At 31.3% G+C, this 17,853-nt stretch overlaps 2 protein-coding genes across 4 annotated transcripts in view; one reads left to right on the top strand and one right to left on the bottom strand.

The window, feature by feature from the left end:
• LOC114325161 (uncharacterized) overlaps positions 1–6,345 on the top strand; it is a 272,355-nt gene extending 266,010 nt beyond the window's left edge. For all 3 annotated transcript variants that reach the window (XM_028273130.2, XM_028273129.2, XM_028273131.2), the window contains one exon: positions 2,411–6,345. In XM_028273130.2, the coding sequence (XP_028128931.2) occupies positions 2,411–2,476 (66 nt within the window). In that variant the 3' untranslated portion in view covers positions 2,477–6,345. The remainder of the gene's footprint in view (positions 1–2,410) is intronic.
• A 7,964-nt stretch (positions 6,346–14,309) lies between these two features.
• Positions 14,310–14,894, bottom strand: LOC126885374 (uncharacterized). Its single transcript, XM_050651932.1, has one exon. The coding sequence runs from the start codon at positions 14,892–14,894 to the stop codon at positions 14,310–14,312; it is 585 nt and encodes a 194-aa protein (XP_050507889.1).
• Positions 14,895–17,853: the final 2,959 nt, after the last annotated feature.

The raw sequence follows: 17,853 nt of genomic DNA, 5'->3' as shown, positions 1-17,853 counted from the left end.
GTAACTGTGGAACCAGTGCAAGAGATAATGGAAGAAGATGGGCGAACTAATCCGGAGCCTGTGAATTTTACTTTGGAACAAGAACCTGAGATTGAATTGAAACGAGAAAGGGAAAACATTTATAGCCAAAAAACTGATTCTCAAAAAGATTACGAAAAGATTTTGGAAAAGGATATGGCGGTTTATGAGCCCGAAGGAGTGAAAGGCGATCGTTTGTCAATGGTCTATGACTATTTGATGATGACCTTAAAACCGATCAGCACAGAGGCCGGAAGGGCTTTGTTCGCAACCGGCTATATGTGCAGTTCTGTGCGAAGTAGGTTAAGCCTATGTTTTTAAGGTATCACTTACATAAAACTAAATAATTCATGTTTCTGTTGTTTAGAAATTTAGCATACAGACAAAAAACATTTAAATCGTGTTTTTATTTTGATTCCACATTTTGCTGGATACGCACTGGATCCAGCTGGATTCAGGCCAATCTTGCAAAAATCCAGCTGAATTGAAAATGCTGCTGGATTACAATCCCTAGTTGCAGGTTCCCATATCCAATTATTAGATATATTTGGGCTTTCTTATTTAGAATTAGTTCTTTACAATTCTGTCCATTATTATGACGAATTACAATGGTATTATACTATCTCTCTGTTATATCTTAGTTTACCTATTTTGAATTCATTTGAAATTTTTTTAGAAACGTCAGGATTTTTTATAAACTCAACTCAGTGTTTTTTAATACAACCCAATAGTAGCAAGCCTAGCTTAAATTGTAAGGTGCTAAATCAGCTTTTGTCTTTACTTTTGGATCCAACTCTATTATTTTGTTCAGAAGCTTCTCTTACGTGACTCTTAAGAAATCCACTGTATATAATTCCATATCTACCTAATAAAACCTGAATGTTATCTGATACGATACCCTGGGTACAGACAATTAAGCAAAACCTTACCCCTTTAGTCCTGTCGCCAGGGGGGTACAACGGCCTCCTTTATTTAGATGGACTTACCCAAGTTTTTTTCATGTATTTTGACCCGTAGAATACGAATTTTTTGGGTAACAGTTGATCCGGATGTCGATAAGATTTTTATTGACCAAGAACTTGAGGAATTACATAACAGAGGTTTCTCACAAAACAAAACATTTTTTTGTATTTTTTGGGTCATTCTAAGTAAAAAATGTTCTAACAAGTTTTCCCGTAGGATGCTCAGTTTTCGAGATAACCGCGGTTGAACTTTCAAAAAATCGAAAAACTGCAATTTTTAAACCCGAATAACTTTTGATTAAAAAATAAAATAGCAATTCTGCTTAGCGCCTTTGAAAGTTCAAGTCAAATTATATCGGTTTTGATTATTTGCATTGCTAAAAATTTATTGTGTTATTGTTAAACAAAGCTACAAACACCTAGTGCGTGAGTGATGTTTTCTATAATTTCTCATTTAAAATCTAACGAGTAGGTAGAATAGGTACTAGTGCAATCGAGGCTATTTCTACGTAGCATGCGTTAAAATGCATGTAAAGGCACGGGAAACACTATGTGTTTATAGCTTTGTTAAACAATAAAAAAATAAATTTTTAGCAATGCAAATAATTAAAACCGATATAATTTGACTTAAACTTTCAAATGCGGTAAGCAGACTGGCTATTTTATTTTTTAATCAAAAGTTATTCGGGTTCAAAAATTGCAATTTTTCGATTTTTTTGAAAGTTCAACCGCGGTTATCTCGAAAACTAGCCATCCTACGAAAAAAATTGTAGAAACATGTTTTGCTTAGAATGACCCAAAAAATACCAAAAAATGTTTTGTTTTGCGAGAGATCGCGGTTATGTAATTCCTCAAGTTCTTGGTCAATAACAATCTTATCGACATCCGAATCAACTGTTACCCAAAAAATTCGTATTCTACGGGTCAAAATACATGAAAAAAACTTGGGTAAGTCCATCTGAATAAAGGAGGCCACTTAGTAGTCAGGAGACTACTTAGCAGGAGTAATATCTAACGACATTCTTATGTACAAAACATATTAGGATAGGGGCAATCAGTGAAAAAAATTTAAAAATGACGGAAGCAAATATCAAGAAAATACGTAAGAAATTATATATAGAGAAAAGGACAGCATTGCAAACAATATGCAATCAAACGAGACTCATATCTTAGATCACAATCAAAATATAAAATAGAATTGTTTACATAAATGATAAATAAGTGGACTAATAAAAAATTGTGTCATGTAGTAACAGCAAGGGATAGATAACTTTTAAAATGGTTATTTTGATGGATCACATTTATTTTTAAACCGTTGAAGATAGTAAAAGTTGCTATATCTAATTTAAATAATAGCTTCATTTTATAAAAACAAATTTTATTCTGTGTTTTTTATGATTATTATTAATAAACTTATTTTTATTTTTTAGCGTTTGGCCCAAACCAGTGAGAGGTTGGTTAACTTCAAAGCTCGTTTGATAACATCCCTCATATAAGAAGTGCTGCCATTCTTCATAAATGTCAATATTGTTTAATGATATAATGACAACCATAATACGTTCCCCACAGTTTTTTGCCATAGACGGTTCACTTTATTTTTCCTAGGTCAATTTAGTATGGCTTTAAAATTTAGTAACTGTGGGAATTTAGATCAATTCAAAATTTATTTATAAATTCCTCATTGTTGTTATATTATGTTTATTTGTAAATATCTGTTAATATTTATTATTTTCTTTTTTCATTACAGCACGTATTTTCTTATATAAATATATCAAATTTTATTATTGTGTAGATACTATAAAAATAAAATTTGTAAATAACATAATATAATAGTCTAGGAGCCAGGACCTCGATTTTTGACCCTTCGCTTCGTTATCGAACGTATTCGCTTCGTATACTAAACAGATACGAAGCGAATACGTTCGATAACGAAGCGAAGGGTCAAAAATCGAGTCCCAGGAGAGGTTAAGTATGCAATTTTAAGTACCTTCGGTATCTTGATGTTTTTTATATTTTTGCTACGTAGATTAGATTTTTCGATGGTACCAGGCTGAAAAGCCGTCAAATAATTTGTTATTAACAATTTATTTGTTTAAATTATTGTATCTTCTAAACCATTAAAGATATTTAATTTTACCAAAATGAAAATGGTTCCTTGTGAAAAAATTAAAAAATAGCGTCTGGTAAACTTTGATACGATTGTTAGAACCGGAATTATAACAAATTTCATGAAAAACAATTGCAAAATAGGCATTTGATATAGTAGTACGTTCTTTAACGGTAAAATATTGCAAAAACTCTAAATTTTACAGAACTTCTTGGATTGACATTAAATTTGGAAAACACATAGCCAACAAGTCAAAGAAAAAGTGATATTGTGCTGGGGTGGGTTTCACCCCTTCTTGGGGGTTAAAAAAATATACGTACAAAGTAAGTCCGGAAATGGATAACCTGATTAATTTTAAGTAAGTTTTATAGAGTTTTTTCATTAAGTCAATACTTTTCGAGTTATTTACGAGTGAATATGTTCATTTTTCAACAAAATAACCACGCTTTTAGACAGATGTTCGCAAATAACTCAAAAAGTGAGTATTTTTTGAAAAAAACAGTTTGAGCAAAAATATATCCTGTAAAAAATTTAACAAAATGGTGTATATATTAGGTCTCTATGCCCAACAGAAACAGAGTTATAGCTAATGAAAAATAGGTTCATATTCGTCAAATTCCAAATGGAATAGTTTAACGTGAAATAATCAAAAAATAAGGCACTTTTTGGGGAAAACGTATTATGACTTATTTAAACTGTTTAAAAAACATCGTTTTTGTTTTATAAAAAAAATTTTTAGTATCAGAAGTAAACAAGTTATGCTTAAAATAAAGTTAGTCCTTTTTTTGGTTAAAAAAATCGGGAAAATCACCTCCTAATTAGAATCTCAAATGAACTTAATCGTTACCCTTCACAAGTTTCTTTACTCGTGTATGTATTGTTTATATGATCTATAAGTTTCATCGGTACAAAGTCCTTACTTTTGAAAGGGCTGTAGTTAAAAGAGATTGAACGAGTCACTGATCACGAGTGTATGCAGATTTCGAAACACCAAATCTTAATCAATTTTTGTCTTACAGAAAAAAAAACATACAAGATATTCAGAAAAGCAATGCTGACTTTTTTGTTTTTTGAGATTTTTGGTATCTCTAACAATTTTTAAGTTATTTCGAAAAATCCATTTTTTTTTTCAAAATCATAAATTTTAAGAATTTTATTTTAAAACCAAATTTTATTCAAAAATAAGCACTTTGAATCGGTGAAACTTACAGTTCATAATATAAACACAACATAATAAGTAAAATAATTTGTGAAGCGGTAACGATTAATTTAATTTAAGTTGCTAATTAGGGGTTGATCTTCCTGCTTTTTTTTGCCAAAACAAAAGGGACCAACTTTATTTTGAGCGTAACTGGCTTACATTTGATTCTAGAAACTTGTTATAAAAACAGAAATAAAGCTTAATCTTGGTCAAAAATTAACATAGAAACATTTACCAAAGCTTAAAATGTTCGTTTTGAGTTGTTCTATAACTTAGATTAGTTAGATTTTTAAATTGTATCTCTTAATTTTGTTTAAATCTATTATAAATCGGTTAAGTTGCGAATAATTCGCAACTTAGTAGTGACATCTTTAATGCTTAATTGTTATATCTTTTTTATTTAAAAAAATAAATAAATAAAATATAAATTAATTTTGCAATTTTATTTAAAGATAAAAAATTACAGAGGGATTTAGAAAGTTAATCGCAGCTAAGAAAGCCGAGTTTTACTTCAAAAAGTCTATTCTATTTTGCCATTGTTTTTCACGAAATTTGTTATAACTCAGGTTCTAACAATCGGAATAAAATTTAGCAAACACCATTTTGTTGATTTTTTCAAAATAAACAATTTTCACGTTAATAAAATTACTAACAGTTTAGGATGTTCAATAATTTAAACAATTAAACTGTTAATAACGAATTGTGTGACGTATTTTCAGCAGGATCATCTAAAAAATCTACACACCAAAAAACATACAAAACGTCAAGACACAGAGGGGACATAAAAGTACATACCCGACCCCCCTGCCGTGGCTCCCAGACTAATATTGAACGCCGCTGTTTTCTAAATTGTTGCAATAGTTATTTATTAAAGACAGTTATTTTTGGATTTGGGGTAAATAGATATAGGAGCGGATAATTACTTGCATCATCTGCCAAACTCAATTGTTTTATGAATCTAGATTTAAAATTTGTTTTTGAGAATATTAATAGTGTCAAAAAGTTGGTATTTTTTTATTTCAAGCAATATGTACTGTAATCACATTCTAATTTATTTAGGAGGTCTTTAATTGTAGACCTCCCCTAGACCTTCTTTAATTCAACATTCATTTGGTTTGCAAGTAATAGAAACCACTCAATTCTAATGAGAATGAAACTGGTAAGGGTGTTTATGCCGCTCTCTGAACAAACTGAAATATTATATGTCTTTTGATTTCGTTTCACGGCGAATTCTTTTGTATTAGTTTTACTCCTTACTGAGTATCGAGACCATGTTTTCGTTGTAATTTGCCTCGTTGAATAGACGAGAAGTGAGGTGCAAATTTTAGACCTCCCCTAGTCCTCTTTAATTCAACATTCGCTTGGTTTGCAAGCAATAGAAACCACGAAGGCGTAACCATAAACTTGGTCTCATTAAAAGTTTTATTTTCTCCGGAAATAAAACCGAATTGTTAATCCAAAATAAAACATAAAAAAACATATAAAATAAATCCAAAATTCAATACTTAATAACCAAATTGATGCAAATGACTACAACATCGATAGCTGTTTACCATCATAAATAAAAGTTCACAATTTAGAACATTTCCTTGCCATTGAAAGAATAAATATAATAATTTAGAAAACAGTAATACACAGTGCTTTAATCAATAAATTATTGTTTATTAAATCCATCAACTAAAATAAAAACAAATGTGAAGTGAAGATTTAGTTTTAATTATTTTTATTCGATTGTAAAACAATAGTCATGGAGATGGATACTTTATAAACTTAAATTAATAAATTTTGTAGGCTATTACCCAGTGTTTGTATATTTATTTGCTTTTTATATGATTTATTATAATTAGATTTCTTAATATTCTTCAAAAGAATATTTGTAACCTGACCAATTGCTCACCTTTTTAAACTTTGGAGTGAGAATAGAATTCTTCCATGTTTTATATTAGGTATGATATTTAGATATTGTAATGTTATTTTGAAGAAGTAAAAGGCAAACTATGTGTTAATATTGTACATTTTATAATAAATTACTATTATTTAATAAATTTTAAATTAAATACTGTGTTTATGTATTTATGTATGTTAAACAATGTTACAACGTTAAAACAAATTATAGTTACCAATTAAAAGAAAATTTTAGAAAATAGTACAATGTTAGAAACAAACGGCAAGATTTGAAAGAAGACCTCACTTGAAATTGAACGTGAGGCTCCCTCACCTATGTAAACTGATGGATACGTTAAGTATATACATAAAACAAACAAATAGAATCCCAGAAACGGCAGTTCTCGCCAGTGGCGCACAACCCCCCTACATGCGACCACTATTATATACACGAAATATTCGATTTTCGAAATCTGACTGAATTGAAAATTTGGCCAAATTTCATGTTAAATTTTAGGAAAAGACCTGTCCATCCATATATCAATCATCCATTTTGGTCCAAGGGGGTGGATTTTACGACCCTTTCCAGTTAGGGTCTGGTTTTCGTTCTCGTCCCCAAAACTCCCAAACATTTCGTAAATTGAAGTCCAAACTTTACGGCTTCTGATAGTACTGATCATTACCTTTCCAACGCATGTCTAATTTTGAAAATCGGTTATAAAATTCAAAAGTTACCGAGCTCAGAAATATGACTCAATTTCTACTTAAAAAAGGGAAAATGGGGAAAGGGGGTCAGAGCCGATTCAGGAACCGGTGTAGTTTGTGATTTTTGACCACCCATAAGCCAGCTAGATGACTGGGTAGGTACAAAATGGCATATTTTTGGGGGTATATATCTAAGGTTTAAGAAGAGACAAGAAAACCGCAAGTAAACCAAATTAATGGCGTTAAGTTAGGCATTTAAATGGTGCCAAAGCGGTTAGGATTAGACATACCCACTGCTCAGTATAGCCGAAAATTTAAAAAATTGAACTTTGAAAATTTTGGTTTTTCGACATTTATTCAAAAGTTTAACCTACGAATTGCGTCAAGAACTGAGCGTTTGTAGGAGGACCTTAAACGTGTCTAACGGTGTATACCTCATATCTGAGAAAATTCGAATTTTTAAGTTACAGGCCTCATAAGTATGATCAAATCCAGTTCCTGTGGAAAAAGGTTTTTTAAGCTCACTAAATCCTATAATATCTTCAGTTATCATATTTGATTTGGATGTATCAGACCCTCCCTCCTCTATCTGTTCTCCTTCGTAAGGATGTAGTGGCGTCATGTAAGTCGTTTGACTATTTCTATCAAATCCCCTCTCTCCTGGGCGTGTTGTTTTGTTTCGGAGAACGAGTAACCAGTCATGTCCCTTATTTGGTCCGACCATCGTAATGGAGATCTTCCTCTGGATCTTCTGCCCTCTACGTTGCCTTCAACTATCATTCGTTCCATGCCTTCCCTTCTTCTGGTTATATGTCCAAAATATCTCAGTATATATTGGTTGATAGTTGTGCTGAGTCTAGTTTTTATGTTAAGTTCGGCTAATATTGAATTATTTGTGCGATGTGCGGTCCATGGTATGGGCAACATTCTCCGGTAGACCCACATTTCAAATGCCATTATACGTTTTGAATCTGCTTTTTTGATAGTCCAAGTCTCTGAAGCGTAGGTGGCGATAGGAAATATTAACGCTCGAACAAGGCGTAATTTTGTGTTTTTTGTAATGTCAGTATTCTTACATATGTTTGTGAGATTGGCTGTTGCCAATCTGGCCATTATGATGCGCCTACGGATCTCGTCTACGCATCCTCCACTGTTAAGCGTCGTTTAAACACAACGATAAGTCACAGCAACTAGTTGTGATGACAAGTTGAAACGCTGTTTAGACGCTGCGATTCAATGCGATACCACCTTCAACCTAACTCCAACTTTGATAAGTTGTGCGATGCACCGTTTACACACAATGATAAGTTGCAACAACTCGATTGACCTTGATAAGTTGTTTGATTTATCGCTGTGTTTAAACGACCCTTTAGTAATAACGGATCCTAAGTAATTCAATTGTCTGACCACTTCGTAACCTGCCAAGTCTCTTATCTCCGGTTGGTTGTTTCTGATTCTATCGATGATCATTACTTTGGTTTTCTGTATATTTATTTTCAAACCATATTCTGTACTCACCGCTCCTAGCCTATTCATAATTTCTTCCAGTTCTTCTGGTGAAGACGCCAATATAACAGTGTCATCAGCATAACGTAGGTTTTTTATTTTTCATCCTCCTATCGTTGCTCCACCTTGCCATTCCTCAAAAACTTGACGCATAATGTGTTCACTATATATATATTATATATATATATATATATATATATATATATATATATATATATATATATATATATATATATATATATATATATATATATATATATATATATATATATATATATATATATATATATTGAATAGAATGGGGGATATTATACATCCCTGCCGCACTCCAGATTTTAATTTGAAGTTTTTCGAAACCACATTATTAACTCTTACATTAGCGGTGTTATTTACATAAAGTGTTTGTAATAGATAGATTAGATGTTCTGGCGTACCCATTTCTCTAAGTATATGCCACATTTTATGCCATTTTACGTTATCGAAGGCCTTGGAGCAGTCAACAAAACACAAATATATTTCTATGTTAAACTCTATTTTTCTATTTTTCGATAATTTGACGAATATTAAGAATGTGTTCTCTTGTTCCCCTACCTGGGACGAATCCGCATTGTTCTTGTGGAATTTGCGGTAAGAGATTGGATTTTAATCTTTCATTGATTATTGTTAGAAGTACTTTGCTCGCGTGAGATATCAACGCTACTGTACGGTAATTACTGCAATCTGTCGGAGAACCTTTTTTGTATATGGGAATAAACGTGAGTTTACCCCAGTCATTTGGCCACTTTCCGGTATACCAGATCTCATTGCAAATTCTAAGCATGACTTCCGTCCCTAATTCTCCCATTTCTTTGAGTATTTCAGCTGTTATTCCATCCTCTCCTTGTGCTTTTCTACATTTTAGCTTTTTTATTGCCGACTCAATTTCAGATTTCAATATTTGAGGTTCTTTTTCATAACTTCTTTTCTCTGTATTATGGTCTGGGTCGTTGTTAGAGAACAGTATTTCACAATATTGTTTCCAAACCTCTGCGATACCGTCTGGGTTTGTTATGGTATTTCCACTATTATCTTTGATGATCTGTGTCTGTGGTTTGAATTCTCTCGCTAGATATTTGACGTTGGAGAAAAGTTCTCTAGATTCTTGGCGGTCAGCATGTTTCTCTAGTTGTTCACATATGCTTTTTATATAATTATTTTGTCCCTTTTGACACTACTTGTCAATACCTTTCTAACTCATGTTTATTGATCAAAATCAGTTAAGCCATATAGAAGTTATCGAGCTCGAAAGTATAATCCATTTAACCATTATCCCTGAAATGGTCTAGTTGTAGTGGCGAGTTCATTTGTCAGCCATCACAATATTTTTTTAATCTATTCCGAATAGAAAAAAAAATCTAGTGTATAGTCGATGCACACAAAGAATTACATTGAAAAAAAGTATTGGGATGGATGGGATATGAACACGGATTGCCCTATCACAAGTTTAGTGTCGTAACCACTAGATCATTTGGACGATAATGCGACAAAGGCGACCATTTATAACGCTTACCGTGTAATTGAGAAACGTTACACAAGTTCATACATTTAATCTATAAAAAACTTTCAAAAACTCCTGATACAAGAATAAAAAACCGCTAAACACCGTAAAAATGAGTGGAGCAGACAATATTCCAGCTACAAAAAAACTGAGATAAATATTGCGTGGCGGAAAAGGGATTTTCGTTTTGATGGAAAATAAAATTATAGCTATAAAATTATATAAAATCGTTTATTAAAAAACTTCATAAAATGTCGTGCAAAACGTTTTCGTTCTAATTCAGAACATCTTCAGTGCATTCTGCTAAGTAATTGTAACTAGCACACTATTTAAAGTGGTAACTTCATAATATACGGTTTACATGTTAAATTTTATGAAAATATGGTGACTACCAATCGATGTTATAAGATTAAATTAAGTACATGCTTAAAGGGCAACATGCTTCCCTGCTCGAAAAAAAAACTAGGTACTTGCCAGTTCAATGGGCAGTTGGTCTGTGCCGACCGATTTAGTAGTTAGGAAGTAAATAAATTATATACTTTCTTCTTTTTGTCTCAATCAATTAAAAAAAATTTTGGGCACCCTGCATAAATAATTATGTTAATGTCTATATTAGTGAATAGAGAATTGAATAACCTTTCTAATAATCTAGCACGCGACCCCTATTCTCATTTAAAAAAATCATCGATTACGTCATCACACCCAGATGGATGACGTCACTAGTATGATATATATGCCAAAAATCGACCTGTTTCGGGATTTATCTCCAGAGTGGCCCATTCTCGAGAAAATGAATTTATTCCAACTCAAACGTCCTCACTATATTTGTTTATAAACCAAAAAATTGTTTACAACTTTAAAACAGTGCTGAGGCCGCTTAAATAATCCGATTTTAATTCTGTAAAGTGTTTTAGATAGGTACAGCGCCTCTTGATATGTGAAAAAATTAGCAAACTTCTAAATGGTCTACTTTTTGTTCAGAAAGTTTTTGAAAAATTTGAACTTTTTTAAAAAAATTTATATTGCAAAATTATTATGCAAAATCTATTATGTCGATTTTAATGAAATTTGGTGAACGGATTAAGTATGTTGTAAGAATTTTCTAAGCGAATTATGAAGGTTCTAAGTGCAACCAAAGTGGTTGAAAAATATTGAACAAACACAGGCTTATTTTGCCTCTTTATTTTGTATTTATTGCTATTTTGCAGAAGCGGTATTAATTTTAGACATTTTAAACCAGTCGTATATCATACAAAATTCAATTATCTTTATTTTATTTCCGTACGAGTTTGTTCCTAAATGAATCGTTTTAAAGGTATAAGCAATGAAAGTTGAAAAAAATCGATGTTTTTTGAAATTTTTAAATATTTAAATTTTTTTATTAATGTTTCGGGCATATTTGAGAAGGAGCATAAGTCAATTATAATTACTGAAGTTGTCACCTAATTTTATCTGCAAAAATCCGAATGCCACCTCTTACATCCACCTCAAAACAAATCCGCCCTTGTCTATACGTAAAAGAAAGCAAAAAATGTGGAGATACTAAACCAGTACTAACCTCTCTTCAACGTTTGTATATTTATTGCAAAACCTAACTTGATGTTATCTGCTCACACTATAAATCCCAATCCCCACCAATCACAATCTAAGTACAGAATAAAATATCGTCATTTATCTTCATCATCCTCATCATCAACATCTATTCCATCGATCGTTGGATGTAAGCCTCTCTTAGTTGTGCCCATTCATTTCTGTTCGTTGTTTTTTTGCATGAATTCCTAGTTAGCCATTCGTGGTCATCAGTCCATCTGGTTTGAAGTCTGCCTCTACTTACTTACTTGCTCTTGGTCGCCTTTCAAGAATTCGCTTCATCCAACAGTTGTCTTCCATTCTTCATATGTGTCCTGCCCAGCTCCATTTTAACATGGTAATCTTTTGGATTATATCTGATACTTTCTAATCGTCTTCTTATTTCTTCATTGCTCTTCTCCGTTCCATAGCTTTCTGAGTCAACTATAGTTTATGGACTATATTTTTATTAAAATCCCATGTTTTAGTTCCATATTAGACCAGGGCGCATCTGTAAAAATATTAGTACATTTGGACGTTGAGAGGTGACTCAATTTTTTTTGTAGAAATTGCTTGAAAATAACTCAAATAATAATTTTTGAGTCATCCTCCCTCTCAAAAAGGTCTGGAACATTGTTTAAATAATCAAAATGTCAAAAAATGAAGGGAAAATTCGAGTTTTTTCTTCGTTTTTTGATTATAACTTTAAAAGTATTCATTTCCGAGAAAAGTTTTACTAACATAAAAGTTGCACAATTAAATTTCCGACAATATAGAATTGGTTAAAAATTTACAAAATAGTGACCCTTGTTGCAAAATAGCAATAATTGCGAAAAACACCATACAAAAACAAGTATTCGCATTTTACGTTTTTTAACCATTTATGCTACACTTAGGACCTTCATATTTTACCCAGAAAAACTTTATGATACAGTAAAACAATACTGCAAATTTCATTAAGATGGTTTAAATAGATTTTGCAAAATAAATTTTGCAATTCAGCTTTCGCAAAAAAAATTCATTTTTTCAAAATGTTACAGGACTGAAAATAAAGCAGATAGCAAGTTGAATTTTTTTTGCATATAGAAGTATACTGTACCTTTCATTTGCAATTTGTAAAACTAAAATCGATTAACTACCACGGCGTCATGAATTTTTTTAAATAAACATTAATTATTGGTGCTACGCGCAGGACAGCGGATAGTTTGCTCTGATTGGGCATTCCAGTGACCTTTGATAATGATTGATACATTTTAATTTTTATTACATTTCGATATAAATACATAAATTTGTTTATTGCAAAATAAAAACAAATACTTCCTTTGAAATAACACTATTTTGAACAAAAATTTTCTTTGTTCATATATTTTAACTTAAAGAATAAAAGTTTATTATTTTTAAACATATGCAATTGTTTAAACAATATTTCATAAACAATAATAAAATTAGTTTGATTTTTGTGGAATTAAAATATTAAAATACAACAAAATATAGAGTAAGAAAATAATATATTAGATAAAGATTGGAAGAAATTTTGGTGGAAATCAACTTGTGTGAATCGAGCACCGCTGTCCTGCGCGTAGCACCAAAAATTATTGTTTATTTAAAAAATTTCCTGACGCAGTGGTAATTATTCGATTTTAGTTTTGCAAATTGCAAATGAAAGGTACAGTAAACTTCTATAAGCAAAAAAAAAATTCAACTTGCTATCTGCTTTATCTCAGTCCTGCAACATTAAAAAAAAATGAATTTTTTTGCGAAAGCTGGATTGCAAAATTTATTTTGCAAAATCTATTAAACCTATCTTAATGAAATTTACAGTGTTGTTTAACTAAATCATAAAATTTTTCTGGGTAAAATATGATGGTCCTAAGTGTAGCATAAATGGTTGAAAAACGTAAAATGCGAATACTTGTTTTTGTATGGTTTTTTTGGAATTATTGCTATTTTGCAACAAGGGTCACTATTTTTTAAATTTTTAGTCAATTCTATATTGTAGGAAATTTAATTGCGCAACTTTGATGTCAGTACAACTTTTCTCAGAAATTAATAGTTTTAAAGTTATAATCAAAAAACCAATAAAAAAAGCGAATTTTTCCTTCATATTTTGATATTTTGATTATTTAAACAATGTTCCGGACCATTTTGAGAGGGAGGATAACTCAAATATTATTATTTGAGCTATGTTCAAGCAATTTCTGCAAAAAAATTTGTGTCACCTCTCAACGTCCATCTCAAAACAGATGCGCCCTGGACTATATATCTGTTATGGACCATATGATTAATTGGTCATTTTTCATAATGCCCGGGCTATATAAAAAATGCCCAATACTGTCGGTCAATATAATAAATACTATTAAATTCATCACATTGCCCGGGCATTATGTATAATGCTTGGCATCTACTAGACAGGATGATTAAAACTACTTTTATTTTTATTAAATATGAAATATATTTATTTTGATACAATCAAGTATGTAGTAAAAACTAAAATATTTCTTATATACTAATGAAAACAGTCTGCAGTCTTCTGTGAAATGGCACATGAGTACATTTAATGAATAAGTATACATAAAAAATATAATACGTATTAACGGTAATTGAGGAAACCAAAAAAAGAATTCTGTGTTTTTATTTGCATTTTTTTCTAATGTCATGCCAGTGAGAAATTAAATCGTTTTTCTTCTAAATCAAACTCAATTTTAAATAAAAATACACTTACCACCTTTGCGTGCTACATCATCGAAATTTATTTTGTATGAATGATTTACAATACATAACTATTTGTTGAAACATGTTCCACTATGGTGACACTTGGAGTTACATATTTTTTTTTTCTTTACGACACTTACACTTAGCAGATTTACACCCACCTTTACAACTGCACCTACTGTATCCTTGTCCCCCACAGTTAGAAGATTTTCTTGCGCATTCTCTAAGAGATATCTCAGTGTCTGGAATCTCTTCTATGGAGATAAACTTTTCTTTACAAACGGTAAACTGGTTTCTTGAATATAACTGATTTAGTATGCCATATTTTGTGCCTAGTTTGTAAAGCTTTTTTTCAGTTATCTCTGTCACGATAGCTAGTAGATTTCTTTGATCACTACGAGCTCGGTCCACATCTGGCACTCGTAACCTAACTGTGTTACCTAGTTTAGCCGATGGATATTTGGAATTGGAAAATTTTAACATCTTCTCTGCTTGTTTTTCTAGATTCGTCAAAGCCAATTTTCTTTTCTTCCTTACATCGTTTATTCTAATATCTATATTGGAATCCAGATTTTCATTATTTTCTAAATTAACTACAATAGCCGTTTCTACCGCATTTGTTAAAAATTCCGGAACTTGACTAGATTCACGAGATGAATTTTGAACATGAGATGAACTTGATTCGGGCAACATTATTGAAGAGTCCACATTTATATTATTATTTTGTATTATATCCAGTTCTGTAGATAGCCCAGCCTCTTGATTTTTGAACAGGACCTCTAAGTCTTCCTCCGAATTAACATCAGTCAGAACTTCTTGGGGTAGAGAGCTTTTTAAACCAACTTTCAACTTTGTGCCGAACATGGCTTCATATGGACTACAACCTATACCAGTGTGATGAGCTCTATTTTTCATTAGTTGAACAAAACGTAAGCCTTCAGACCATTTGTTTGTATTGTTGTCTTCTAACCACGAACTAAGCATATTCTCTACGTCTTGATTGGCCCTTTCTATAGATCCTTGACTCTGAGAATGCCTGGGTTTGCCATGTACCATTTTTAACTCGGGTCACATGCTACACAGCTCTTTGATAATATGGTTAGCGAATTCTCTGCCATTATCACTATGAAGCACACTCGGCGCCCCAAATATTGTGAAAATATCCAAAAGTACATGCGATACTTCTTCTGCTCTTTTACTTGTAAGAGGTCGAAGTTGGACAAATTTGGTAAGATGGTCTTGATAAACAAGCACAAATTTATAACAGCCATCGGCTTGTGACTGCATATTAGTCCAGGGTAATAAGGTTTTTCCCATGACACTCGAGCAGCCAGGGTACTGAAGCGTTTTTTCGACAGGTAATACCTATAAGAGCAAATTGTAACTATTTCCTGCGTAGGATCTGGCGGCCATTTTTATTTATAAACAATGAAGTGTCAAAAAATGGCATTTTCCCCATTTTTCTTTAAATCAATGGAAAACATTAAAACTTATGGTTTTCTTAGTACAAATATCTTTGAGATTATGGAAAAAGCTTTAAAATGACGTATTACAAAGTTCGATATACTCATTTATTGTTATTATAATTGCGAAAATAGGTCGGAATTGCAAAAAAAATTAATTTGGCAATATCTATTGTTAAAAATAGTGTACAGCTTTGAAATTTTTGTCATGTAAGGGTTCTTTGGTGCTTAATATGTGATAAGAATTTCAAAGTGATTCATTCAATTGTTTACATTTTATTCAAATTGTTTATCCCAGAGAGCATTTTTTTTTCAATAACATAAGTCAGAAAAAAATGACGTTAGAACCATTCCACATATGTCAAGTGAAAGAGCATGAGCCATATTTTCAACTTGGTTTAAAAAAGCGAATAAAAAATGTATTTATTAGTAATAATTAATTATGCAAAAGTATCATAAATCTTTCCTTAAAAATTTTTATTTTGTTATATAAGAAATTATATATATATTTATTAAAATTTTTTATCAATTATGATATAAATAACATTACTTGGTAGTTGTGCACTTAAAACAGGGTAAAAAAGTTAATTTTTTTGGAAAAAGTTATCCAAAAAGTTTATAAGGAAAGATTTACGATACATTTGCATAATTATTTATTACTAATAAATGCATTTTTTATTCGCTTTTTTAAACTAAGGTGAAAATATAGCTCATGCTCTTTCATTTGACACCTGTGGAATGGTTCTAACGACATTTTTTTCTGACTTATGTTATTACAAAAAAAATGCTCTCTGAAATAAACAATTCGAATAAAATTTAAACAGTGAAATGAATCGCTTTGAAATTTTTTTCACATATTAATTACCAAAGAACCCTCATTTGACAAAAATTTCAAATCTGTACACTAATTTTTACAACAGTTATTGCGAAAATAATTTTTTTTGCAATTCCGAACTTTTTTCGCAATTATATTAACAATAAATGAGTAAATCAAACTTTGTAATATGTCATTTTAAAGCTTTTTCTATAACCTCAAAGATATTTGCCCTAAAAAACTCATAAGTTTCACTGTTTTCCATTTATATGAAAAAAAAGGGAAAAATGTCATTTTTTGACAGTTAATTGTTTATAAATAAAAATGACCGCCAGATCCTACGCAGGAAATAGTTACAATTTGTTCCTATAGATATTACTTGTCGAAAAAACACTTCAGTACCCTGGCTGCTGAAGTGTCACGAACAGGGTATATTTTTGTCTTATTACCCTGGCCTATATCGATACAAATCGACTTGGCATCTTGAATTCATTTCCTTGCTCAATATTGGTTTCACCACCAAGCCTTTCTTTGGAACATTATGTTTTTTCTGACAGGTCATGCATATATTTAAATAGATAACAATCATCTCCCTTGTAATATTTTTAAATTTAGAATGTACTTCCTTCTCCATTCGGTTTCTACCACCATGCCCGATAGTAATATGAAGATTGCGCAATGTATCAAATATTTCTTCTGTATGGACGTAGTATTTAATTACGTTATCTTCTTTCACAGGAACAATCAATTTTTCTACTTCTCTAATCGTCATAACGTCGAATCTTCGTAAGCGCTGATAATCACTCGGCGTTTTATTTGTCTGTTTACTTTTAGAGTTTTTTACCTTCTGTATCATTTCCATGTAGGCTGTTTTTGTGAAAATTTGTGAATTTTGACTTTTTACTGAAACTAATTCAGTTAACCGATTGTTAAATCGATTTTTCATATCACTTAATGGTTCTTCTTTTTCCATAGTTCACTATGCAATACTTTATAAACAAAGAATTAACAAAGAAATGTCACAAACAAACCACTTGTCGTATATACCATTACTAACATTCAACTGCAATATGATTTATAAATAATGGCCGACGTGCTTCGGTGACTGTAACCTTGGATACAGCGCGTTGATTCGCTGCTGAAGATAGCATGATTTACTAAGAACGCCGATTTCTCACATTGCCCGGCCATAGTATAGCATTTTTCATAATGACCAGACAATATGATAAATTGTAAAAAGTTATCAAATTGCCCGCTGAAGTTAGTCATTATTAATAATGACCGGGCATTATACATAATGGCTAACATAATCACTTTGTCCATAACATATCCATCAGGTTTTTGCCTTTAAAGCAAAGAATATAGATCTTATAGA

The sequence above is a fragment of the Diabrotica virgifera genome, chromosome 5, assembly GCF_917563875.1.
Source record: "Diabrotica virgifera virgifera chromosome 5, PGI_DIABVI_V3a".
Classification (NCBI taxonomy): domain Eukaryota; kingdom Metazoa; phylum Arthropoda; class Insecta; order Coleoptera; family Chrysomelidae; genus Diabrotica; species Diabrotica virgifera.
Note: the sequence above shows the minus strand (reverse complement) of the source record. Positions and strands in the feature narration are given on the sequence as shown.

Excerpts from the sequence above, each read along its gene's own strand:
- LOC126885374 (XM_050651932.1), bottom strand. The coding sequence starts at position 14,894 with ATGTTGCCCGAATCAAGTTCATCTCATGTTCAAAATTCATCTCGTGAA.